This window comes from Schistosoma haematobium, chromosome 2 (assembly GCF_000699445.3).
Source record: "Schistosoma haematobium chromosome 2, whole genome shotgun sequence".
NCBI classification, from domain to species: Eukaryota; Metazoa; Platyhelminthes; class Trematoda; order Strigeidida; family Schistosomatidae; genus Schistosoma; species Schistosoma haematobium.
The window spans coordinates 10,838,595-10,865,782 of NC_067197.1; the positions used below are offsets into that span (position 1 = coordinate 10,838,595).

Genomic DNA, 27,188 nt, shown 5'->3' on the forward strand with positions numbered 1-27,188 from the left:
TACAATATGTGGATTCGTGCTACCCAAACTAAGAAACCATAAAGATTTAGGAGTCATATTAAGCAGTGAACTCAAAACCACTAGTCACTGTAAAGCTGCTGCTGCAAAAGGCTATAGGGTATTATGGTCTATTCGTTAGACTTTCCAGTATTTAGATGATGAAATGTTCGGATTATTATACCCGATTTACGTGCGACCACATTTAGAATATGGGATTCAAACAGCGAGCCCTTGCTTCAAGTATGAAGCAGACATGCTGGAATGAGTTCAACGACGAGGTACTAAGATGGTACAAGGTTTATCTGTCCTATCTTACGAAGACAGACTGAGACATCTTAACTTATTCCTGTTATCTTACCGTAGAATACGGGGTGATCTAATATTGGCTTATCGTATACTGGACGATGACCTTGGTATTAACATGTCTTATCTCTTGCTTCCGTCTAGGACCGATCATTTGAGAGAACATTCGAAGAAAGTTCAAAAACCGTGATCAAATCGTTTACGTCTGGAGTTCCGTTTCTTGCATTGAGTAGTGAATTACTGGAATTCTCTACCGGAACACGTAATATCAGCACCTTCTGTTGATATATTCAGGACGAGATTGAACCTCCACAGTACTGCAAACTGCAAAGATTAATATAGGTCGACAGACCTCCTATCCTTATTACTGAAGACTGAAGGCCGCAGTTACTTGCGCCAGTATTGAAGGTCGTCGAACCTTTTCGGAATGAAATGGTGCTGGTTGAATTTTTGTTACTGTATCTTCTCTGTTTTGTTGGTATGTTGGCTACTAAACGTATAAATTAACTTCAGTCAAGTATTAGCTTGTCGTACGGAAGACACACATCAAATTGGGCTGTTCTTGTAGATACTTCGCGGTTCTGGTTCAACTATCGACATATAAGCAATGTCCTTTCAATTTATCGAAGTATCAAGCGCCTCGGAATACCAGATAGGTATCATATTTATTATTATATTTATTCATCTTAAAAGCCGTATTATTTTGATGGTGGCTGATGATGCAAGTTGTAGCTCGAGAAATCCGAGACCAGGTAAGATATTTGACGCACCCTTATGGTCTTAGCAACAATCTTCAACAGTCCTTACAGTCGGGTAAATTTGTATGGCGAAGAGATAGAGATTGATTATCGTGGTTACGAAGTTACTGTAGAAAACTTCATTCGTGTATTAACTGGGCGTTTACCTCCTTCGACACCTACTTCTAAGCGCCTCAATACTGACGAGCACAGTAATATCCTAATATATATGACAGGTAGTTCCTAAAAGCTTTAATTCCGGCTTCAGGCCATGGTGGTGATGGTTTCCTTAAGTTTCAAGATGATCATGAGCTTTCTAACAGTGAACTGGCCGACGCGATTGAACAGATGTGGCAAAAACGTAGGTGAGTCTGGATTTATCAGTTTTTAACTTGAAAAGTTGAGTCCATACTCTTCAAAGGCACTGTTTTATCTGTTGGTTACAGCGGTCTAATTTATGGCAGAACGAGGACTAAATTTTTACACTTCTGTGACTGCTTACTGTGCTGATCTAAGTTTATGGGTTTAATATTGAAATTTAACAATTTGACTAACCCTGTTTAATGTTCAAAAGTTCAACTAGTTGTTTCTCAGATTGGTGTAGTAAGGACAGGGCCTTATGCCTATGTTATTCTTTTTCTAGTATGGTTTTGTGAGTGCCTAGCCTTTCTTGAACGAGTCAATTGAAAGTGCGGACACCACTGCTTCGGGTAACAGGTTCCAAGTATTGATGACTCGGTATAAAATCCTGCATGTCACGGGTATTTTGTTCGTTCTTCGCTTTTATACTCTTATGTCCTCTGAGATGTCCCGATCTAGTGAGAAGAAAAAGAGAATATATTAGGTCCAAAATCATTTCTTAGTATTCTATACATCAATACTAGATCTCCCGTTAGTCTGCGATAGGACAGAGTAGAGAGGCCCAGCTTTTCAAACCGCTCTTTGTATGGTGAACCCCGGAGTTCTGGAATTGCACAGGTAGCTGCCCTCTGTACTTTTTCCAGGATATCCGAGTCACTTTTTATTGTAAACGGCAGCATTATTATGTACAAGTCTGTCATTGGAGATGTTACTATTACGTAAATGACAAATTAGTCGTTTTTGCATACTGTTTATGTTCCTGGCTGTTAAAGATACTAATTTTCACTTCATATGCAACATATAGAAGTATTAGCCCCTCAAAAATAAGCATATTCTCACTACCGATTAAGTAAAGCTATTAGCCATTTCATAAGCACTCATAATAAACGCCAGCATGTTTATAGCTGTTTATTCGACATCATTTGTATCGATAACCCAGAACTTCCAAATTTACACTTACACATTCAAAATGGTAGACTCAAAAAAGGCTGCAGGGTGTCACAAGAAACGAGTATGAGTCTGCAAGAATTCCGATCGGATGACTGAGAAATCTGTCGTAGTCTGAAAAACTCTGAATTTCAGGATTATTTCAAGGACTTGTTATCATGACTTTCCGAATAGTCAAGTCTTAAAATCTCGTGCTATTGAGATCTCGAGTTTACTAATCAAGATTAAATCAACTTGTATAGAGCATCCTCCTAAGTAAACCATCTTCAATCTGGGCACCCGGGCACAAACCCAATGATGACTACAACTGGAAAAAATCATGTCCGATTCAATTCTTATTCTCTTGAACTATACTCTCAGCTTTCCGGTAAAATTCGTTTCTATTTTGCATTGCGTTACGTGTCTGTTCCCTTTTATTCCCACTTTATGTATTTATTTATTTCTCAACTCATACAGCAGCTCTCCTGTGGTGGGAATCCTGTCCCATCTAAAAGATCTCAAGTCACTGACTCGTCGAGATCTTAAGGTTACTACCGAACACGAATTCTGAACCAACCTTTCTAAAACCATGTGTGCCATTTGAACCGGCCTCCAACGTTCGCACACTAGTGTAAATCGCACGACAGATAGGATTGGATGCCTTTAGGAAGTCTCGCAATCGATGTCTTTTGTCCATCCTGGGCACGTATTCAACACTAGTGAAGTACTGTATATTCTTTCCCCATCTATCGCTTCAAAAAGCTTGTTCCATGTACATTTATTCAGGGACTCTGTGGCACCTTCGTATGGATTTGCTGGGGAAGTTAAGTTTTTTTTGGCCACTGAAACGTAAGATTAACACAAACAATGGCATAATGAGAGTCCGGATTAATACTCCAAAAGGGGAGATAGTTTTATACACAACCTCGCATGTAAGTAGGATTTCCCTACCTGTGGAGATGTACTCCGTGCCATATGAGAGAGCATTCTGAGGAGGTTGACAGACTTTCCTCATCCTCGGTCGTACCAGTGTGTTATGGGGCTAGAAATTCTTGTATGAAGACCACAAAATAAGTCTCGTCTTCTTAGGATTTAGAACCATCTATTATTCACACCTGATACCACAACTTGACGATTCGTTTTAGGTTTTTCTTTATGAAATGCCTTGAAGTTGATGTCATTAAAACGTTCTTGCTCAACTTATTAACCACTAAATCTACTTATTTCCTAAATAGGTATCATGAATTACTATTCATTGTCGATACATGTCAAGCTGAATCAATGGGCAAGTTGTTTTATTCGCCTAATGTAGTAGCCATCGGTAGCAGTGCTATAGGAGAAGAATCATTATCTGTGAGTTCAAGTTGATATTTCTCAAGGCGATACTTGAAGCTTTATTCTTTATGCACGGTCTACTTGTCATTCATTTTGATATGAATTGTCTCAGTCAACACTGAGAATATTAGCTTGCTTCAACTCATATTTGCATCCACTTTTCATTGATTAAGATTTACTGACTTTCTTATTACACAGTTCTCTTTTAACTACCACCCTACCAAATGTTTTGAAATGTAATCCATCATTTTGACTTAGGTGGTTAGAAGGTTCCGAAGTATTTTCCCTAATTCAGTCGTACAAATTATCTATATACGTTTTTCTGTGTAGTTAAATTGGGTTTTTAGTGACCATAAATCTGACTCCGATTTTATCGTATGTTGATTGCTATCTAAATATACATGTCGCCAATCCTCGTATGTTATCATCGACTTAAATCAAGTTGGTGAACAATGAATTTTTGAATACGTATATTTCATACAATCGTTGATCTGATCAGCCAATAAAGGAGACGGAGCGAAGAGGAGAGAGAGAAGCTAAACTAAATGACGCGCAGTGGAGAAGGCGAGTGAGCCAACTCGATTTATAATCCAACAAAAAATTAAGTTACAGACGAGATAAGAAATGTACACACATTAATACGCTCATATAAAAACAGTCAAGGTTGATAAACCAATAAGTGACAGGGTAAAAATGCGGCTTGAAAAGAATGAATAGATCGATCTGTCTAGAGGTTAGAATAACCTCTGTGGACTTGACATAGTACCAGCCCCTACATGTTTATGAAATGAAATGGCTGCAAGACGTACTGAACCGAAACTACGGACAAAAAACTGACTGTACCAAAAATGCTGATGAAAAACAATGTCTATATACAACTAGGGTGTATCATAGATGTATTTCCTGCTATGAATTCTACGATATATTAGTATTCCTCCAAACATACAATACTCTAAACTAGCAAGAGTTAGAAACTCAATATTAAAGGAAAAACAACAAAATTGTGCATATATGTTCAAATGTAGTGACTGTAATGCTGTATATGTGAGTGAAACAACTACAGCAAAATTTGAGTGTGAAGCATACTCCTTAATCCTCAAATGACTTGAAGGAAAGTTAAGAAACAAGTCAGTGATACCGCTAGATTTAGTTGAGTCCGGATGTATAATTTATTCCAGTGACACTAGAATCCTTCAAAAGGTTTTATTTTATACAAAGAGACATCGGCTGGAGTCCTACATATATAGGCAAACCCAAACAATATTTATATGAGAGATGGAATACAATCAACTTAATTTTACACCTTATTTTATTCATCGCTTCGACAATAACAATCACTTTCACTTGTTCTAATCGATTGGTTAGTCCGAATATACAATAAAAAATCAACGTGGTCGACGCAATAACGTGAACATTTATTTCTTTATTTATCCTCAAATGATGAATGGTGTGACATGTTTGATTCATATCATCCGTCAAATGATCTAATTTCAATAAATTTCTAATCCGAGACGACATGGTCGATGCATTTTTCTGGCGTCAGATCTCAGTTTCAGTTTGGGAAGGACAGGAGGCTCGATGGCCTATGTTAGTCCTGGCAATGGTGGTCTCTCAGTTGATCCAACTTTCTTTTGAAAGAGTCGACGGATGGAGCCTCAACGACGTGCTGAGGTAGTGAATTCCACTCGTTGATGATTCGATGGGAAAGTCGATAGTCAGCTGACAAGTAATTTGTTCTCGGCTTATGAACTTTTTTGGAGTGTCCTCGTAAATTCTCTGTTTTGGAAGACAAGAAAAATGAGGGCATGTTAGGTGCAAATTTATCACTAAGCAATTTGTAGACTGTAATCAAGTCCCCTCTAGTTCTGCGATATGACAACGGGAAAAGGTTCAGCTTGGCCAGTCGAGATTCATACGGAAGCTTCGCTATTGCGGGAACCAGCTTAGTCGCCGTTCTTTGAACCTTTTCCAGAAGCTCACTGTCTTTTTTAAAGCAGGGGCTAGCCGCCTGTATGCAGTACTCAAGTTTAGGACGAACGAACACTGTATACAAAGTCAAAAACGTCTTAGTGTCGACATGACTAAAAGCCCTACGTATTGACCATAACGTTCTAAAACTTTTGGCGGCTATTGCACGGCAGTGTGCAGTAGTCTTTAAGTCTTGACTAACGATAACTCCTAAGTCATTATATGTCTGGACGACAGGTAGCTCAGTGTTATTCATCGTATATGTATCTGTGCCTTGATGACCGATATGCATCACAACACACTTGGAAGTATTTATCGGCAACTGCCATGTTTGAGACCATTCAGATAACTTCTTCAGGTCATTTTGAAGTTCTAAGCTATCACTCTTACATCGTATCGTTCTCCATATCTTGACATCGTCAGCATATAGCAAAACCGATGATGATAGGAGACAAGGAAGGTCATTTACATATAAGAGGAATAGCACTGGCCCCAAAACTGTACCCTGGGGCACTCCACTAAGCACAGTTTCCCAGCTAGATAACTTTGAGTTCACCCTTACTCTTTGTTGACGCCCAACTAAGAAGTCTTTTATCCACATCAATAAATTACCTCCAATCCCGATATGTCTTAACTTATATAACAGCCGGTTGTGCGGAACTTTATCAAAAGCTTTACTGAAATCAATGAAGGCGACGTCTACAGGTAGCTTTTGGTCCTTAAGAGCACACCAGCTTTCACGAGCCACTAATAAGTTAGTGAGACAAGAATAACCTATTCTGAAGCCATGCTGCTTCTCCGAGAGGATCCGGTTTTTATCGAGATACTTAAACAGCTCCTTCCGAATAATCTTTTCTAAGATTTTAACAACCACACTAGTTAGGCTAACGGGGCGGTAGTTCTCAGGTTTGTGTTTCGTGCCTGTTTTGAAGACAGGACTTACTATGGCGTTTTTCCAATCTTTCGGTAAGCGACCCTGCGTAACGGATAGGTTAAAGCATGTACTTAAAGGGTTCGCAACGAAGTTAGATAATTCCTTCAGTAGCCTAGGATGTAATTCATCGGGCCCCGTGGATTTACCTATGTCAAGCTTATTTAGCAGACCAAAGACATCGAGTTCTTTAATAGTCACGCTATCCAGTGTATGTATGGGGGATCTGTATACGCTGACGAGAAGGGTGCTTCTATGGTATACACGTTGCTAAAGTAGTTCGAGAACGCTTGAGCCTTACCAAAGTCGTCCTCCACTAATGATGAAGCAGTACTGTCTCCCCATAGAGCAGGAATATTTCCTTTTCTCCTTGTCCTTTGGTTTATATAGGAATACAAGCGTTTAGGACATTCTATGGATTCCTTAACAAGTTTTTCTTCGTACAATTTTCTAGACTTACGGAGGGTCGAGGCACAAGTGTTCCGAGCCTTTCGATACTGAGATTTTGACTCATCAGTCCCCAGTAACCTAAATCTATCCCACGTTTTCCTTTTCTTACGGAGAAGGATACGGACCTCCCTACTGAACCATGGTGGTGAGTTTTTCGGCCCCTTTGGTATAGTCCAAGGGATGTGAGGTGTGGTAACTTTTAAGTATGATTTTCGAAATGCGTCCCAGGCCGTTTCAATGGAGGACTCTGGGTCTATTGTCCAATCTATTAACGATGCTGAGTGCATGATGTCTGGTATGTTTGCTTTCCAGACGTTGGGTCTGGACTGGACTGACGCGTCCTCATGACTGGCAGTTATATGGAAGTCGAAAGTTAAAACTGCGTGGTCACTTTTACCTAAGGGTGGCATATGGTGGAGGTTCGCAACATCATCCTCATAGTGAGTCAGTATAAGATCTAATAAGGATGATTCAGTGTCCGGGTCGTACCTAGTCGCTTCTTTCACATGTTGCACTAGGGCACATGTGATAACCGCATCAACTAGTTCCTGCTCGAAGGAATTTTCTGACGATTCAGTTCGCAGATTTTCCCAGTCTACCATAGGTGCATTAAAGTCCCCTAGGATTAGACATCGACCACTTTGGGACCAAGTATTGAGACTGCTTAACAGGATCTCATTTGCCTCACAGCTTGGACTGCGATAGACCAAACCAATCAGCAGCTCTTGTCCCTTGCATTTTAAGCGAAGACTAACTAATTCACACGTCCCACTCTCATGGGATACACTATCGATAATGGTAAATGGGATAGCATTCCTAATGAATAGAGCTACTCCCCCTCCTTTGCGCTTTTGTGTTCTGTCGGCCCTTACTAACGTAAAGCCCTCGAAATCAAGTTCTATACTATCTATAGCCTGTGTCAGCCAGGTTTCTGTTACTGCGATTATATCTGGCTTTATAGAGTCAATCTGCACACCTAGTTCCGATCGCTTATTAAGTAAGCTTCGTGCATTGGTGTAACAGATCCGAAGCCTGTTTAAGTGCCTTCGTGCTTCACCCAGAGCGGCTTCGGCATCATTCTCTGTCGAAGTCTTACAACCCGAAAATTTACAATTTTCTAAATATACTTGTTATATCTTAACACAATTTCTCCACTTTTAATACCAAATATAGAAATAAGCGAACAATATTGTTTTCGATTAGATCCTCATCAGGCTTTACTTTAATATACAGTAATATTTATATGCATATATGAAATTATTAAACCAATCAAGGTAGTTTATAAGTCAACGATAACAATGAAAACGATTATATAATAAGTGAAACGTGAAAAGTACAAATTGAGGGTGTGACAACAGGTGCATTAGTTTTGATAAGAATAATAAAGGTTCAAACCAATGTTACATAATCGGAAATAGGTCAATGATTAGGAAAATATAGAAACTGAGATAACAATTATAAAATTATAAGATGACGTAATAAGAAATGTTCAGATAATTGGACCATGAAACGTATAGTTGAGAGAAAATAAAGTGGTAGGAGGGGGTGATGAAAAATAATGAACGAAGAGAAAGTTAGAAACAGAATAAATAAATTCATTTATTACTTAAGGCCAAGGGAAAGATAAGGGTGTTACAAATTTCTTCTGAACACAAAGACTTGGCTTGTTGGCTCGGATTCCTATAGCTTCTGCTATGTGTAAGAGACGAGATCGAACACCATAAGGAAAACTAGTGGGAATACGATAACTAACTTTGAACGACTTTTTTCTGTCCACCATATGACCGCTATCGATCAAGTGTGATAGAACCGAGCTGCGTATTGCTTTGACGTAACCCCTTCCTAACCACGAAGGGAGGTGTTCACTAACTCGTTGGTTCAGTTGCCTGGTAGTGCGCCCAATATAGCTTTCTCCACAGGAGCAGCTGAATTCGTAGATACACATAGAAGTGGCATAACCAGGTAACTTATCCTTCAATTGTGGAATCACCATCGATCGGGTCGAATACGATAGGCAGAGGTTGGCAGCATTAAATGTTCTCTTTACTGCTCTAGTCAACCTATCCCGTAATACATCGCTAGCTAAATCACCATTGAATTGCAGCTTTAAGAAAAGCGGTTTCTTATTAGCCGTCAGAGTCACAATTTTCTTGTTTTGTACCCGCAAGTGTTTCTTCAGGAAAACCAGTGGATATCCCAATTCAATCAAAATATTATGAATGTGTTGTAATTCCCTATCAATTGTGTCGACTGAACATATCTTAAGAGCTCTAATTGCAAGACATTTGACTAAGTTTCTCTTATAATGAAGAGGCACAAAGCTTGAAAAATGTGTGTATTGGCTTGGAGAAGAACCTTTTCTATACACACCTCTGCTGATAGAACCATTTTCTTTTCTACTTAATAAAACGTCCAGGAAATTTAGTTTGTTATCTATTTCCTCTTCACATGTAAATTTAATAGCAGGATGTTTGTTATTAAATAGTTCCAGTAGTTGTTCTTTTCTAATGTTCTGATCGGCAATGATGAAGGTGTCATCAACGTAACGACAGTAGAAGTCCAGTTTATCGATAACCTCTTTGAGAGGTCCGTTTTCTAGTTTCGCCAGAAAAAATCCTCAAGGATGGGACCTAGTGGTGAACCCATCGCTATACCATCAATTTGTCTATAATATGTGTTATTTAAGACAAAATAGACATTCATTGTGCATTTTAGAAGTAATTCTTTAAGACTAACCTCAGGAATTCCAATATTGATTTGTTTTTCCTGCAGTTGTTGGCACACAAAATCGATAGTCTCTGTTAACGGTACATTGGTGAACAGGGAAGCAACATCTAAAGATATCATTCGTTTACCATTTAAATTTATATGTTCCACTTTAGAAATGAAATCGAATACGTCTTTCACGCTTCTGTTGACGACTAATTTGTGTAAGGGGTTTGGGATACGAACTAGCCACTTTGAAGTTTTATGATAAGGCGAATTATACATATCTAAAACTGGGAGAAGAGGAAGACCTGTTTTGTGAACTTTAGGTCAACCATATAGTCGCGGTGTGTTCGATCCCGTAGGCTTGAGTGAGTCATGTATGTCCGGAGTAAGAATACCTTTATTTTTAAAATTCCTTCAGTGAGTTAGTCAGCAATTTTTCTGCCTTCGTATTTAAGTCCTTAACGTCGTTGAGTTTCTGAAATTTTGTCGGATCATTCAAAATCACGTTCGTTTTATTAATGTAATCAGCTTTGTTCATAAGAACTAGCCCGCCTCCTTTGTCCGGCTTGCTTATGATTATAGTACTGTCGTTTCTAAGTACTTGTGAAGCATCTCGGTGCTGTTTGGTAAGTGGAGTTTTCACTGTACATTTACTATTTTTGTATTGTTGGCAGATGTCTACCAACGTGGTCTTAAACCTGGTTAGTTCATCAGGAGAAGTCGGCACCAAATCTGATGTTCGTGTAAATAAATTTTCAAACTGTACGTCTGTATCTAGTTGGTTTATTTTATTACTGTAGTCACAAAGCCTAGGGCCGAGTGACAATGCCTCTAATTGCAATGTGTCTAACGTAACACTAGAGAAATTATGAACGTACCGCTCAGGGTCCATAGGAAATTTTCTTTCACGTTTATGAGGTTCCAGTGACTGAGTTAGTTTATTCCCTAGTGTTACGTTAGACACATTGCAATTAGAGGCATTGTCACTCGGCCCTAGGCTTTGTGACTACAGTAATAAAATAAACCAACTAGATACAGACGTACAGTTTGAAAATTTATTTACACGAACATCAGATTTGGTGCCGACTTCTCCTGATGAACTAACCAGGTTTAAGACCACGTTGGTAGACATCTGCCAACAATACAAAAATAGTAAATGTACAGTGAAAACTCCACTTACCAAACAGCACCGAGATGCTTCACAAGTACTTAGAAACGACAGTACTATAATCATAAGCAAGCCGGACAAAGGAGGCGGGCTAGTTCTTATGAACAAAGCTGATTACATTAATAAAACGAACGTGATTTTGAATGATCCGACAAAATTTCAGAAACTCAACGACGTTAAGGACTTAAATACGAAGGCAGAAAAATTGCTGACTAACTCACTGAAGGAATTTTAAAAATAAAGGTATTCTTACTCCGGACATACATGACTCACTCAAGCCTACGGGATCGAACACACCGCGACTATATGGTTGACCTAAAGTTCACAAAACAGGTCTTCCTCTTCTCCCAGTTTTAGATATGTATAATTCGCCTTATCATAAAACTTCAAAGTGGCTAGTTCGTATCCCAAACCCCTTACACAAATTAGTCGTCAACAGAAGCGTGAAAGACGTATTCGATTTCATTTCTAAAGTGGAACATATAAATTTAAATGGTAAACGAATGATATCTTTAGATGTTGCTTCCTGTTCACCAATGTACCGTTAACAGAGACTATCGATTTTGTGTGCCAACAACTGCAGGAAAAACAAATCAATATTGGAATTCCTGAGGTTAGTCTTAAAGAATTACTTCTAAAATGCACAATGAATGTCTATTTTGTCTTAAATAACACATATTATAGACAAATTGATGGTATAGCGATGGGTTCACCACTAGGTCCCATCCTTGAGGATTTTTTTCTGGCGAAACTAGAAAACGGACCTCTCAAAGAGGTTATCGATAAACTGGACTTCTACTGTCGTTACGTTGATGACACCTTCATCATTGCCGATCAGAACATTAGAAAAGAACAACTACTGGAACTATTTAATAACAAACATCCTGCTATTAAATTTACATGTGAAGAGGAAATAGATAACAAACTAAATTTCCTGGACGTTTTATTAAGTAGAAAAGAAAATGGTTCTATCAGCAGAGGTGTGTATAGAAAAGGTTCTTCTCAAGCCAATACACACATTTTTCAAGCTTTGTGCCTCTTCATTATAAGAGAAACTTAGTCAAATGTCTTGCAATTAGAGCTCTTAAGATATGTTCAGTCGACACAATTGATAGGGAATTACAACACATTCATAATATTTTGATTGAATTGGGATATCCACTGGTTTTCCTGAAGAAACACTTGCGGGTACAAAACAAGAAAATTGTGACTCTGACGGCTAATAAGAAACCGCTTTTCTTAAAGCTGCAATTCAATGGTGATTTAGCTAGCGATGTATTACGGGATAGGTTGACTAGAGCAGTAAAGAGAACATTTAATGCTGCCAACCTCTGCCTATCGTATTCGACCCGATCGATGGTGATTCCACAATTGAAGGATAAGTTACCTGGTTATGCCACTTCTATGTGTATCTACGAATTCAGCTGCTCCTGTGGAGAAAGCTATATTGGGCGCACTACCAGGCAACTGAACCAACGAGTTAGTGAACACCTCCCTTCGTGGTTAGGAAGGGGTTACGTCAAAGCAATACGCAGCTCGGTTCTAACACACTTCCCGACCGTTGTTGCTACCTTAACGTGGTGGTCGGGCTTGCCTATTGTGATGAAGCAACCGAGCTATACTGGCTGGAACAACCGTTCCTCAAGGTCCTACCATGTCAGACAGGTCGGTTGAAGAGCGGTAAGACTAAAAGCAACAAACCCAAGGTCCGAAGGCGAAGTCGTACTGCTGACTGTACAGAGGTGTGACAGCAGTAAGGTGTTTCCCTCGGACAACCAGCATAACAGCGATGCTGCCTTCCCACAAGGAGGGGTGGGGTTGGAAAAGGTCGACCCTAAAAATGCACACCTCGCCTTATCCCACGGATATCCGTCTCCGGTTGTAAGGCCCTTTGAAGAACGGAGCTAACACGTCAAAAACCTTCCACAAAAAGGCCGTGCGCGACCGGCCTCAAGCAGTTGTCCCTTGGGCACTGCGGTCTCGCTCTCAGGTCACTGAGACCGCCTCTAATCCAATTTCCTTTTCAGGTACCTCCAGAAGAACCCTTCCTTGGTGTGGGCAACCGGGAAGTGATAACCGCCCTCATACCTCTAACAGCACCCAAGACCATTGTATTCATAATCAACCTTCCTCTTCAATTCCTATTATTCCTCCTACATCGACTTTCAACCCTAAACTTCCTCTTTCGGCTTCCTCCTCAAGTGTCACCATAGCCAACGATTCTAGTGCTCAAAACTCTGTCCCAGGTCTACTGAAACCTCGCTCCAAACTACATATTGGAGCTTTCAACGTACGCACTCTATGTCAAATCGGTCAGCAGGCTTCCTTGGCTAAAACCCTAGAATCTTTTTCCATTGATGTATGCTGTGTCTCCGAAACACGCATACAGGATTCCAGTGTGGTCATTCACTTGACCTCACCTCGGCAAAACGGAGAGCCAACGAGATACACCCTACATGTATCTGGTGACCCGATGGCCAGTTCTCGTGGACTGGCAGGTGTAGGCATAGCACTAAGCATGAGGGCGGAACAAGCACTGCTAGAGTGGATCCCCGTCAACAGTCGTCTATGTGCTGTTCGGCTAAACGGCTCCGTAAAAACTCGGAAGGATAGGGACACACGTCGTTGCCTTTTCGTCGTTTCTGCCTACGCTCCCACTGACTGCAGCTCAGATGATGTGAAAGATGAATTTTACAGAAAGCTGTCCGAACTTCTTCAGAAAGCTAAACGCTCAAACATAGTACTCGTAGGGGGTGACTTTAATGCTCAGATAGGTAGCTTAAACCAAACGGAAAGGCATTTAGGTGGATATTTTAGCATTCCGGCACAGCGAACAAATAATGGTGACCGTCTGCTGCAACTGTGCTCAGACAATCGCTTATTTTTAGCAAACACAAATTTTAAGCATAAGGAGAGACATCGTCTAACGTGGCGACCGCCTGCACCAAACCAACGATGGACTCAAATAGACCATATTGCCATCAGTCATCGTTGGAGAGGGTCGGTACAAGATTGTTGCTCATTCTGGAGTACCTGCTTGGACTCCGACCACGCCCTAATACGGGCACGCATCTGCTTGCGCCTCACTGGACGCAAAAAAGCCACAGTATAAAGACCCATTAGAACCGAACTGAGTAGCGAGGAAACCAAAAGTAGGTTCCAGGAACAACTGAGGTCACGATTAGATAGTTCTGAAGACGAGGCTGACCCAGATGTTGCTTGTAATGAAATACAAGCAGCTGTGGAAGCAGCAGTGACATCTATTAGCGACTTAAACCACAGAGTTTCAAAGAACCATTGGGTTTCTTCAAAGTCTATCACACTGATGGATTCTCGCAAACTCGTCCCATCAGGTTCCGAACATGATGAAGAGCGACAACAAATCAGATCTAGGTTAAGAAAAAGTCTAAGAAACGACCGTGAGCAGTGGTGGGCAACGAAAGCAAAAGAGATGGAAAAGGCGGCGACTATAGGGAACACAAGACAGCTTTACAGACTAATAAAAGAAACTGGAATTAATAAGTCAAGTGTAAGTGAGATTATATCGGAAAAAGACGATACACTCATCTGCTCCCAGTCCAGGCGTTTAGAACGATGGGCGGAACATTTCAGAGAACAGTTCAGCTGGCCTTCAGCTACTCTACAACTACCCTCCATTCCCAGACAGTGTGAATGGAACATTGAAGTAGGTCCCCCAACTCTTGCTGAAGTTCAAAAGGCTATAGTTAATCTGAAACGAGGAAGGGCAGCTGGTCCAGATGGATTGGCTCCAGAAGTCTTTAAGGATGGTAGTCCAATTTTAGCGATTAGGTTGACTAATATTTTAGCTAAGATCTGGGAGTTAGACGTTATTCCATCTGACTGGTCGCAATCACTTATCGTCCCAATATATAAGAAAGGGTCAAAATCATCCTGTGACAACCACAGAGGGATTAGTTTAACTAATATAATATCTAAAATACTAGCCTCGATAATTATCAGACGCCTAACTAAGACTCGTGAACTGCAAACACGAGAGAACCAAGCTGGCTTCAGACCTAGTCGTGGCTGCATCGACCACATATTCACCATTCGTCAGATTCTAGAACACAGGCATACTTATCGACGTCCGACAATGGTGGTCTTTCTCGACTTAAAAGCAGCATTTGACTCCGTAGACCGCGAGATTCTGTGGCAGTGTCTGTCATTGAAAGGCGTACCCCAGAAGTACATAAACCTTGTGAAGGCTCTTTACTCGAACACTATTAGTCGAGTCAGAGCTTATGGCGAACTGTCATCTGATTTTGCAACCTCATGTGGTGTCCGTCAAGGCTGTCCACTTTCCCCATTTTTGTTTAACTTCATCATAGATCTACTGATGGAAATAACTTTCTCGTCGACTGAATTCTCGGGTATTGATCTCTTACCAGGAGGTCCACTTATCGACTTAGAATACGCAGATGACATAGTCCTGTTTGGTGAAGACGCTGACAAAATGCAGAGTCTTCTGGTAGCACTGAGCAACAATGCCAGGATGTTTGGAATGCGCTTCTCTCCCTCTAAATGCAAGTTGTTGCTTCAGGACTGGTCTGCGTTAACACCTGAACTAAGGATAGGGAGTGAAGTAGTCGAACGCGTTGACAACTTCACTTATCTTGGAAGTCTGATCAGCCCCAATGTGTTGGTATCGGACGAAATCTCAGCACGGATTCGAAAAGCTCGTTTGGCTTTTGCCAACTTGCGTCACCTATGGCGAAGGCGAGATATCCGTCTATCAATAAAAGGACGAGTATACTGCGCGGCAGTCCGTTCTGTTTTAATTTACGTCAGCGAAACATGGCCATTAAGAGTAGAAGACACTCGTAAGCTATTAGTATTTGACCACAGATGCCTTAGAAATATTGCTGGCGTCTGCTGGGATCACCGGGTAAGTAATAGTGATGTTAGACGCAGGGTATTAGGGAATGATGGTAAATCAGTTGATGAGGTTGTGAATCTTCATCGACTGAGATAATTGGGCCACCTGTTACGTATGCCTGAACACCGATTACCACGATGTGCAATGCTAACCGGTGCTGGAGATGGTTGGAAGAAAGTTAGGGGCGGCCAAACCAAAACGTGGCATCAGTGCTTGAAGTCACTAACTTCTAGTCTGAGCCATGTTGGTAGATGCAGACTACTTGATTGGGGTCCGCGTGACTTTCGTAACCAATGGTTGGAGACTCTTGGTGACATGGCTCAGAATCGATTACAATGGCGTCGGTGTATACACTCCCTGTCTTCCCTTAAACTAAGAGATTAAAATCGATTCATATCTTTCTTTCTACGAACCAATTCTTTCTTCTTGTACTTTATCTCTATATGCAAACTTTCTCTTATATATTACCACCTTTGACCTAACCACTTCTATGAATCCAGTGTGCATCTTGTTGTGCTGATGCGGTATGGCAACCTGGACCGATGCACATATGTGCCTGGTCCTACGTTGTAGCTGACTGACTCTATCACACTTGATCGATAGCGGTCATATAGTGGACAGAAAAAAGTCGTTCAAAGTTAGTTATCGTATTCCCACTAGTTTTCCTTATGGTGTTCGATCTCGTCTCTTACACATAGCAGAAGCTATAGGAATCCGAGCCAACAAGCCAAGTCTTTGTGTTCAGAAGAAATTTGTAACACCCTTATCTTTCCCTTGGCCTTAAGTAATAAATGAATTTATTTATTGTTTCTAACTTTCTCTTCGTTCATTATTTTTCATCACCCCCTCCTACCACTTTATTTTCTCTCAACTATACGTTTCATGGTCCAATTATCTGAACATTTCTTATTACGTCATCTTATAATTTTATAATTGTTATCTCAGTTTCTATATTTTCCTAATCATTGACCTATTTCCGATTATGTAACATTGGTTTGAACCTTTATTATTCTTATCAAAACTAATGCACCTGTTGTCACACCCTCAATTTGTACTTTTCACGTTTCACTTATTATATAATCGTTTTCATTGTTATCGTTGACTTATAAACTACCTTGATTGGTTTAATAATTTCATATATGCATATAAATATTACTGTATATTAGAGTAAAGCCTGATGAGGATCTAATCGGAAACAATATTGTTCGCTTATGTCTATGTTGTTCTAAATTTATAATATGGGAATATTTCAAATACCAAATATCTCGTACACACTACAGTAGATCTCCATTTCAAAATTTTTAACGTGATTGAATAACTTGTTTATTATAAATTTGACCTGTGAACTATTTATTTTCGACAATTTTGATGTTTGATTTTATTTCCTTCAAAAAGGCTGGGCCAGATTGCCAAACAAAACGTTGAATTTACTTTAAGTTCGATCGCTGAGATTTTCACAAGTATAATTTCCCTCCTTAATTGAATGGTTAGTAGATATTTTGAGTTTCTCTCTGAACTTCGAAGTACATAGCTTGTATGTACTTGTTACACATCTTGTTTAATTTGATTTAGATTTATAAATTTATTGGTTAATTTGCAATTGTTTTGTCATACAGTTGTGATGTTTCTCACTTATTGAATCATACTAGTGTTAGCAATATTGTCTAAGCATCAGTTTTCTTGACTAAATTCGTAAGAATTTTTCATGTATTTCCCTTCATACAGACTGCTGGACTGGATGTGGTTGGAATTAAGATTTCCCTTTAAATTTAATCATATTTGTATGACAACTCATTTTATACTGTGCAAAAATATTCTCACTTTTATCATTCAGCTCCATTCGGATCGCGAAATTGGGACCTATGTTTCTGATCGATATTCTTACTATGCGTTTCAGTTTTTGGAGTCTGTTACTCCTTCGAGCAAAAGAACATTGTATGATTTTGTAAGTTTAAATTATACCATAGCTTTTTGTTTCTGTGCTGAGAACTCCGTATAGCTTTATGTGCTAGATTAAACAATCGACAGTAAAATTGATGGTTATCTTACTATTCCTTATATTAACCTTGTTAGTTGTCACTCTTATCACTAAAACGTAAGGGCTGGTGAAACTTTTCATCATAATGAATGTTATACTCATAAAATGACTAGTAATGTAGTTAGTAGCTTGATTTTTACCGAAACGTCAAAAATTGATAGGAATAATAAACTGCAAAAACGAGTTTATATCATGACAAGACAGATTTTGATATTGAAGTTTGATAAGAAAAACAGGTGAATAGAAATAAGTTGTGTTGGGGGGGGATTGGAAGTTAGCTTGGTGATTGAAAATGAGTGAAGCGATTTAATTGCTTCATTTGTACACACAGTTCTGCTTGGTTTATATGTGTTGTGGAAGTTTCAGCAGTTCAAATAAGGCAACAGGTCTGTGTTTTTAGTAGATTTCTACTCACTACGTGAATAACTTAGAATTTTTAATTTAGCCTCATGGAATGACCATTGTTCACAAAGTGTCCAGTCCTTGTCAGTCAGTCAGTCAGCTACAACGTAGGACCAGGCACATATATGCATCGGTCCAAGTTGCCATACGTCATTAACACAACAAGATGGACACCGGATTCATAAAAGTAGTTAATTCAGAGGTGGTAATATATGAAAGAAAGATTGCAATAAGGATATAGTACAAGAAGAAAGAATTAGTTCGTAGAAAGAAAGATATGAGGTGGTTTTAATCTTAGTTTAAGAGAAGATAGTGTATACACCTACGTCACTGTGATCGATTCTGAGCCATGTCACCAATAGTCTCCAACCATTGGTTACGATAGTCACGCGGACCCCAATCAAGTAGTCTGCATCTACCAACATGGCTCAGACCAGAAGTTAGTGACTTCAAGCACTGATGCCACGTTTTGGTTTGGCCGCCCCTAACTTTCTTCCAACCATCTCCAATACCGGATAGCATTGCACGTCGTGGTAATCGGTATTCAGGCATACGTAACACGTGGCCCAACCATCTCAGTCGATGAAGATTCACAACCTCATCAACTGATTTACCATCATTCCCTAATGATGTCCAGTCCTTGAGTGCGGTGTGGATCTGTTTCAATATACAGATGGTGTTCTTAAATCTACAGCGATTACGATGATAAATATAATTTCTAACTTTTCATCTCCCTTAACTACCCAACGCCTATCTGGAGATTGAAGATGTAAAATCCAGGCAAATCAACCATGTTTTAAACACTGCAACAAATGTATTCACTAAGTTTCATCCAGTTATTTTTCTTGCTGTTAATTTCATATTCAACTTTTGCTCTTCATCTTGTAAGCTGTGTTTCTCTGTGCCGAAGCATGATATGGTACACTGAAAAGATTAGCATATATGATAATTCCTACATTTTTTAAGAGCATTATCAACAACTGTCATTTTCCGTGACACGTGATTGTTGTTCGAGATTAAAGAAATAGCCTATATATAATTAAAACAATTTGAATGAATTGTTCTTGAACAGTTTAAGCTGTTTCAATATTATTTTGACAGTGGTTGTAACCAATGACTGGATGTCTCATTGGGTAAATTACAGTGTTGGTAATGAATCCACCTTTACTTTCTCATTTATTTCGATCATATAATTACTGAGTGTTTATTTTATTTCTGTCTAATGTTGCTTCCTGATTTTTCGTCGTATCTTTACAACATGGAGTAACTTTGATCGATACATTCTTGTGATAGACTCTATAGACTTATTAGCTTTTTCACAAGCGGATTATGTATCTCAGTAAACGTACTTAAGTCAGTTATTTAGCTATACAAATTAATTGCATTGTGTTTTTACTTCTTTATTTTGTAACCTAGTCCCAGTTATGCTCTTTCTCATTATGTCAATCAACTGTTATCACTCGATCTGATTTATTTAGACGTGATATACGTCGCGTACTTGTTACAGACTTTTTTGGTAGCGTGCGTCATATAATCCCTGGACCAGTTATAGAAATTAACAATTCCACTTTGTATGAAAACAATACATTGTAAGTTCACTGCACATGCACACAATTATTTTTTTGATTGAGAACAAAGTGTATTTGAGAATGGACAGTTTGAAAATGTAAATCCACTCTTCCTAGTCTAGTTCAATTCATTTTGTATAAGGATAAGAAAACTTGTTTTATGTAGTGTAATTATATTTGCACAGCTCGACTACTTAATAATCTTTTAAACACAGTTATTTAAATACAACCTGGTTAACAGCTTGATTTCATCTATCTATATAAAGCAGGCCTAATAACTTTGAAAGAACTTGTTCGAATTCTGTAATGATTCTGTTTATTTTAACAGAAGTAATCTCTTAGTAATTGAATTATTCATCATCCTATCAGTATACGTCACATGTTCAACCTCCATTCTACCTACTTTAGTTAAAGCAGCTGCGTTGGTATTACTATATCGGTGGTTGAAATTCATGACCCCTTTTGACGGAAAATTAAAAGTATGGTTATAAATCTTTAAAAATAAGCTACTGGTTAGCCTGAATTTCTAAGTGTATCGTTATGTGATTAGGAGTGCATTTTGTATCTCCTGTATGAATTATTTAAATCGACTGTTAATAATACACTATTGTAATACGACTAGTTATAATTCATATAAACTAGTAATCACTTTGCAATAAAAACTCATTAACCGTTCAGCACTAATTAAATGTACAGTGTACATTCTTGGTCTTGGTATCCGGAACCTTGCGGTATAATAGTGGTGTAAACATGATCAATATGCGTATTGAGTTGATTCTACGTGTGATGCATCTTGATAACAGGAATATCGTTCAAATACTCGTCTCTCTTTATGAATAATATAGTCTAACAATCTGCAAAAGTCTCTCCAATTCTTTTTTGCCTATGTTCTTCATTACTTCACTTTTTCGATGGAAGTGTAGTAAAAATGAGTTTGTTCACCTAACATCCAAATAGTGGTTCAAATGTGCTGGTCGACACCAACGGATTATTGAGTTTATGTTACGCAGCCTGAAAGTAATAACTCATCTTGTTCATTTTCAAAAGTGGTTGTACTATAAACAGAATAAAGATTTAGGTAAAATGTCATTGGATGTTGTAATTCAGTCGGTTATTAATGTAGTTGGTTCCATAAGGTCTAAAACCAAAATTTTCGTGTTGTGATTTCAATATACCTGAGATACCCGACAAATAGGGCTTCTTGTGTGACGGAGATAATTCGTTCTCATGTTTGTGTTAATATCAACGTTAAGTGATTTTCTAATGTAGGAAAACTATATTCAGTGAAATGAGTGTATTTCTACAATCGTGGGCTGATGAAGCGCAATAGGTATCTGTGAAACTAGTAACATTTCCACGCTAGTTATTAAAGATGTACATGTTTAAATTTGTAAAGCCTTAAAAGGGTGTTTTAAACGGTCATTTTCTCGAAGATTCCTTGTTTTAGTTTTTGTGTACTTTGTCTACGTATCCAATTGTCTTTTTCATTGCTACAATGTCCTTCTATTTTTCTATATTTTATGATTATAGAATTAAACACTGAATCGAAGCATTTTTCGTACGTTACACCTCTCAACGTGTATCTGTGATACTAGTTTTTTAATTAATATATTATTGTACAATCCGTTAGACCGTTTACATACATTTTTTCTGTAATAATTGTTTTAAAATTTATTGAATTTCGTTAATATGCCATCATAACTTTTGTAATACCACAGGGAAGAGCTATGTTTGTCAATCGCTATAAATTTTCAGCCTATTCATGCTATCAGTAGAACTTTATGGTTTGACGTTATCGAAGTAGTTTTTAATTTCCTAAGTGATAGTGTAATTCCGTTCGGTGCGGAAATACATGACTGACACCTGTTTCAAAGATTAGTTGAAGATATGAAGTTCTTTGTGACAATATTTTCAGATTGAGGTATATCACCGTGTTATTCCAGTTATTGTTTACGGTAAAATGGCGTGGATGCTAACTGTTTTATGAACTTGTTTATCTACAGAGTATGATTAAACGGTTATTTGAGTCCCACTTAACCATGTGCAGCATCATGCTTGTCACTGTTATCATTTTCTATGAGAGAGCATTATTTTAACGTTAAACAGCATCCAACTTCAGGAATGATGTCGTTATACATTACCCTTGTAATGTATGACAACCCAAACACATCGAAACCACTCGTCGCCATGCATTATAAGACCAGAAGTCGACTACAAATAACTTGCGGTTAAGTATTTTCCACACAACCGGTGACACTAGGCATAAACGGCAGCAGAAGATTTGTGTATGTGCGTTTTAAATGATGAGCCAAACTGAACGAACATTACTCATTATTCCGAATAATCGTTGTGAGAGATAGGTTTAATAATATGATACGAAGTCCTGTTTACCGTTGGTCTGACTGCTAATTACAATCGTTAATATAGCTCAAAAACGAATAATATATAGTATGAAAAAGATACAGGAGTTAGGTAGAGAAATAGTAATCGATAAGTGCATAATCGTAGAGATACAAGGGCATCAAAATGAGACATACATTTATGCTAAGGATCAGGATCTTAATGAAGACGGCTGTTCCGAAGGTGAAAATAACTCAACAGTCACATGCTGTCTGAGTTAGGTTGAATATGTGAGTGCTTATTAGTAGTAAACACCACAGCGGTCTGTCTTCGTCCAATTCTCCCGTTTATTAGCTTTGTTCGTGAGCACGGTTTAACTCATGAGAACTGTCTATGTCTTGGAGAGATCTTCGGGACTGCCATTCTTTTCAAGCAGTTTTACTTTCAAAATAATTTCATCCATCCTGTCTGATACACAGAACAATTATAGGACAGTATTTTCACTTGACACTTCCCGTCGCAAAAGACTGAAAAGTCCCGTATCAGAGAGGAATGCAAACTGAAAGAGGCAAAACGATTTATATTTATTGCAAAGGCTAGTACCACAAAGTTTGCACGAATTTGACACCTGCGTCTTTCAACCGGTTTAGTAAAGTCGGAATCTTACAATGTGTTTGACGTAACTGTAGTTGCTACTCCAACGAAATTTGTCGAATAGGCACAGGTCGTAAGCAAGAACCTACATAACGACATAAGAGAAAATCTTACCATCCTTAAATGTGGTCGAGATACTGAAGACTGATCATAGTGACAAGTCAGTTATTTTTCATAGGGTCTAAGAGAGTGAAAGCTCTGAATCGAAAACTCGTTTCGAGCATGATATTGGGTTGATAAAAGAACTACTAAGTCAACCTATGCTTCAAAATATATCCGGAGTCACCTAGCTAAAGGTGTATAGATTAGGTAGTCAAGTAAACTTAAAAACAACTCATACCAGGCTGCTTAAAGTAGTAATCAAATCTCCTAATGAACGGAAATTATTTTTAGAGAATGGACATAAATTAAAGGGTTCAGGAGTTTTCGTCTGTAAGGTCTTGCCTCTGGCAGACTGTGTAAAAAGACGGGAAGCCGAAAAAAACTACAACTTAGGTTAGACGCTGGCCAAAAGGACAAAAAAGCTGTTGTTGATCACCAACGTAGATGATCTATGTCGAAATGATTGGAGGCCTACTCGAGTTAGACATGAATGGTGTGACAAACTAGCTAATGTCGAAGTCACACCTTGTGGTCAGCATCTTACGTGGACTACCCCATTGACGTATCACGGTACCATAGATGCTTTGAAGACTGTACAACACAGAGGACGTTATCACAGAAATATATTAGTTAAGGTAGATACAAGCGAAAGTAAGACCACTGCCGCATGGGCCAGTCCATGGCGTATGATTAACTAATGCGCGTTGGTTGTACATGACCTTGGCAGGGAGCGACGATCTGTTCGACATTCAGTGATCCAACTGTCGGATGATTTGGCTAGGGCTCAGTGACATTTCACTGGCCCTACAATACTCCCCCACCAGATTCAGCGGCCGTTTGAATCGGTACCAAACATGTTGGGAGCAGTCGCGCGCCGGAGAGTGCCAGACGAATATTATAAATCCTCCAGGTATTGCTTATCTGTAAAACAAATGGAAAGGAGGCGGCAGAAACTGGTCGCGAAACAGCGAGTCATAATATGTTATTAGGACGTTGGTTAAACGTAAAGCGATTAACCATAGAAATAATGAAAAGAACAAAACGTTTTATTGTTCTATCAAGTCGCGCTGAAATATATAGCCTTGACAAGTAATTCAGTTCCTCCGATGACAAACGTTAAGTCTGCCGCAAGAGTAATGATGCTATAGCGATAGTAGGATAAGTGTATTATCAATCGATATCCATATTTGTACTGTCATTAGTTTAAAGTTGTAAGTCGGACAGTGTCGTTGACAGCTATTAATTAGTGTCAAATTCTAGTTATATCTATATCTAACAGACTAACCGTAAGTACAGAAGTATAACAGTGAAGAGTGGTCGTGATTTCGTTGTGCGAAGCTATTGACCAACTTGTAGTCACAGTTTGAAAAGTCCATGACTGCTGTTACAGTCAGTAAGGGTTGAAGGCTACAAATCCACAGCAAAGGTGGCACGATGAAGTCTCTAAAAGATGATAAACGGTGAATGCTGCGTGTTTGTTCGGTTAGTGAACAGAAAAATATCGAAAAGAACATAAGAAACCAAGAGTGTCACTCTGGACTCATGTCAATGATACCCGTGAAAAACGCTGTCAGTGTTGGGATAGAGGCGACAATATCGTTTTCAGTTTGCAGGAGATTCGCTCGACTGCATAAACTGATGATTCGCGCGAATGATATTGTCGTCAGACCACCAATTGAACTGGACAGGTTGTAAATCGTCGAGTAGTTGAACAGCCGATTGATGTACCGGAATCATCTGTTAAATAACAGCCACGAGGAAACAATACTTCATAAAATGAAGTACGACATCGAAATAGAACAACTACAATAGTTCAGATGTGTTACAATGTCAAGTCTAAATAACATCGTTCTTACGTATACTGACAGTTGCACTGAACGTTCGTTTAGGTATGATTAGCGTAACAGTTGGATGTGTGAATAAAAACATATACGAAAACTATGGTTGGGTTCGTGGAGAATTTTCGAGGACGTTTAGATATTTTCCGAACCCGTATCGCATGTAAATAAACCGAAAATAGAATTAAAATGACTGTCGTGTAATAAGGAAATGGAGCCATGATTACCCGTGTGAATTAATAGCAAATACAAAGGGTATAATAAACATTAATTAAAATGGTAACCACCAATGTAACTAAGGTTTAGAGGGTCCATGTAACGTGGCCATTTCGTAAAAGGATGATACAAAGAGCTTATTACCTAGCATTAAGTGACATATTAAGTACGACAACATGTGTACTTGGGACATGGACTAAGCGTGCTCGTGTACATGCAATATGTTTTACCACAGTATGTCGACTAACGAGTCATAAATGTACATGATTTCGACTAAAACTTGACGGCAGTGACAGAATATATGACTAGTTTACGTGAAAGCAACTACGAAATGTTATCACGCATCATAAATATAGTACGAAATAATCTAATGAAATTATGAAACTCGCCTGGGTTACTCTTGCCTCTCAGTAATGAAGATATGAAGTAGGCAGTAGTTTGAATCTGGATTATGTACGAGGTACTGTTGATTAAATTTTTCGATTAACACAGCATTGTAGACTGACGAACAGTCTAAACGAGATCTAAGATCGCAGGAAATTTATAGTTCAAACTCACCGTAAATTTATAGCATTCGTATCCTCTGTTTGGCCATGGAACTCAGCAATTGGAAATTAGGCAGGCAGTGGTAAAAAAGCAGAACATTCTAGTGGATAGTGGTTAAGCAGAAAGATGAATTTATAGTCGATAGTTTATCTTGTCTTATTTATACCAGTGGATAAGGTACAAAGAGATATGCGTTCGTGTTGCCTTGTGGCTATACTCACGAGTGGTTGATATTTTAACAGACATATTACACAGGAGCATTTACATGCTGCTAATGCTTGTTAAAGAACCACGATAGCCGATTATAATCGTAGTTGATTGGTTAGTTCTGTCGATTGAACGAATTATCTAGGTTTAAATGCTAATCAACATTGACATGAAGCAACGAAAGTTCACAGTAACAGATTAACATAGGCGATGATAAAAATGAAGAAGAATAAGTATAGAATACAATAATAAAGATTATAGTGATAGGTTGCGTTATTCGAAGTCTTGCTCACCAGTGTAGATCACCAGCGTAGATGATCTATGTCGAAATGATTGGAGGCCTACTCGAGTTAGACATGAATGGTGTGACAAACTAGCTAATGTCGAAGTCACACCTTGTGGTCAGCATCTTACGTGGACTACCCCATTGACGTATCACGGTACCATAGATGCTTTGAAGACTGTACAACACAGAGGACGTTATCACAGAAATATATTAGTTAAGGTAGATACAAGCGAAAGTAAGACCACTGCCGCATGGGCCAGTCCATGGCGTATGATTAACTAATGCGCGTTGGTTGTACATGACCTTGGCAGGGAGCGACGATCTGTTCGACATTCAGTGATCCAACTGTCGGATGATTTGGCTAGGGCTCAGTGACATTTCACTGGCCCTACACTGTAAACTTTCGGGTTGCAAGTCTTCGACAGAGAATGATGCCGAAGCCACTCTGAGTGAAACACGAAGCCAATTAAATAGGCTTCGGGTCTGTTACACCAATACCAGAAGCTTGCTCAATAAGCGATCGGAACTGGGTGTACAGACTGACTCTACAAGGCCAGACATAATCGCAGCAACAGGAACTTGGCAGACGCGTCCTATAGATAGAATGGAACCTGATTTTGAGGGTTTTGCGTTAGTAGAAATAGACAGAATCCGGAAGCGTATAGGAGGGGCAGTAGTTCTATTAATTAGGAATGATTTCCCATTTGCTATTATCGACAGTGCAGCCTGTAACAGCTTAGGTTGATTGGTTCAGAGGTGACCTCATACAACTAAGCATATGTCAAAACAGTATAGTTTAAGTATTCATTCCATTCCTTATTTTGTATAGACGTTATATTTCCTATTATCTTATGCTGAATGTTGAGAGTCTCTGTTTGTCTGAACAGGTAATCTCGCGATTCAGTGTGACTTCACGATAATCTAAACAAAAACCTATTCACTACTAGTCTGTTTTCTTCTATCAATAGCACGAGGGTTACTTACAGGCACGAAACTGGTGAGCCTGACGTGAAAGAGTAGTGTAATGGCATTAAGCTCTAATGACACAATCCACAAAGCTGAACACGAGACAATCGGGAAAATAGATATTCAACGTCTAACACAGAGAAAAACCCAACGATGAGGAGGGCGGGGACAAGGAGTTGAATTAATTCGGGTTGATCGGATGGCATGGCTCGGCCTTGCAAGTGTGGTCCCTGTTGA

The 27,188-nt window shown here is 39.0% G+C and overlaps 1 protein-coding gene across 2 annotated transcripts; it reads left to right on the plus strand.

The window, feature by feature from the left end:
• Positions 1 to 406: 406 nt before the first annotated feature.
• Positions 407 to 26,374, plus strand: MS3_00006182 (uncharacterized protein). 2 transcript variants are annotated; one of them, XM_051214302.1, is made up of 10 exons: positions 407 to 565; positions 598 to 781; positions 817 to 959; positions 997 to 1,055; positions 1,088 to 1,276; positions 1,309 to 1,405; positions 3,563 to 3,680; positions 17,623 to 17,733; positions 19,645 to 19,817; positions 21,327 to 26,374. In XM_051214302.1, the coding sequence occupies exons 2-10, from the start codon at positions 731 to 733 to the stop codon at positions 21,337 to 21,339; spliced, it is 954 nt and encodes a 317-aa protein (XP_051067459.1). In that variant the 5' UTR covers positions 407 to 565; positions 598 to 730; the 3' UTR covers positions 21,340 to 26,374. The 2 variants fall into 2 exon arrangements, with proteins under 2 accessions (XP_051067459.1, XP_051067460.1); XM_051214303.1 differs by lacking the exon at positions 407 to 565 and having other exon boundaries at positions 702 to 781; positions 1,088 to 1,405.
• Positions 26,375 to 27,188: the final 814 nt, after the last annotated feature.